This window comes from Perkinsus marinus (genome assembly GCF_000006405.1).
Source record: "Perkinsus marinus ATCC 50983 genomic scaffold scf_1104296930116, whole genome shotgun sequence".
NCBI classification, from domain to species: domain Eukaryota; phylum Perkinsozoa; order Perkinsida; family Perkinsidae; genus Perkinsus; species Perkinsus marinus.
In genome coordinates, this window is record NW_003216249.1 from 1 (window position 1) to 1077 (window position 1077).

The 1077-nt window shown below is 46.9% G+C and overlaps 1 protein-coding gene across 1 annotated transcript; it reads left to right on the forward strand.

Moving 5' to 3' along the window:
* Positions 1 to 94: 94 nt before the first annotated feature.
* Positions 95 to 1057, forward strand: Pmar_PMAR004916 (conserved hypothetical protein; the record flags this gene model as incomplete). The annotated part of the gene is made up of 1 exon (XM_002787179.1): positions 95 to 1057. A coding segment is annotated over one exon (963 nt), but the record flags the coding sequence as incomplete, so codon positions are not given.
* Positions 1058 to 1077: the final 20 nt, after the last annotated feature.

The window sequence follows — 1077 nt, forward strand, 5'->3', positions numbered from 1 at the left end:
ACACGGGATTCCAGCGTTCACTTCACATCGATTCAGGAGAACCGACTCAGCACAGCGTATAACCCTACATAGTGCCTGGTCTATACCCAAGACCATGAGATTCAATAAGGGAGTGGCTAGCACTGCTTCTAATGGTCCTGTGACTAGCACTGCTTCTAATGGTCCTGTGCCCAGCACTACTTCTAATGGTCCTGTGCCCAGCACTACTCCTAATGGTCCTGTGACTAGCACTACTCCTAATGGTCCTGTGACTAGCACTACTCCTAATGGTCCTGTGACTAGCACTACTTCTAATAGTCCTGTGACTAGCACTACTCCCAATGGTCCTGTGACCAGCACTACTTCTAATAGTCCTGTGACTAGCACTACTCCTAATGGTCCTGTGACTAGCACTACTTCTAATAGTCCTGTGACTAGCACTACTTCTAATAGTCCTGTGACTAGCACTACTCCTAATGGTCCTGTGACCAGCACTACTTCTAATAGTACTGTGACTAGCACTAATCCTCATGGTCCTGTGACTAGCACTACTTCTAATAGTCCTGTGACTAGCACTACTCCTAATAGTCCTGTGACTAGCACTACTCCTAATGGTCCTGTGACTAGCACTACTCCTAATGGTCCTGTGACCAGCACTACTTCTAATAGTCCTGTGACTAGCACTACTCCTAATGGTCCTGTGACTAGCACTACTCCTAATGGTCCTGTGACCAGCACTACTTCTAATAGTCCTGTGACTAGCACTACTCCTAATAGTCCTGTGACTAGCACTACTCCTAATGGTCCTGTGACCAGCACTACTCCTAATGGTCCTGTGACTAGCACTACTTCTAATGGTCCTGTGACTAGCACTACTCCTAATGGTCCTGTGCCCAGCACTACTCCTAATGGTCCTGTGACTAGCACTACTTCTAATGGTCCTGTGACTAGCACTACTCCTAATGGTCCTGTGACCAGCACTGCTTCTAATAGTCCTGTGACTAGCACTACTCCTAATGGTCCTGTGACTAGCACTACTTCTAATAGTCCTGTGACTAGCACTACTTCTAATAGTCCTGTGACTAGCACTACTCCTAA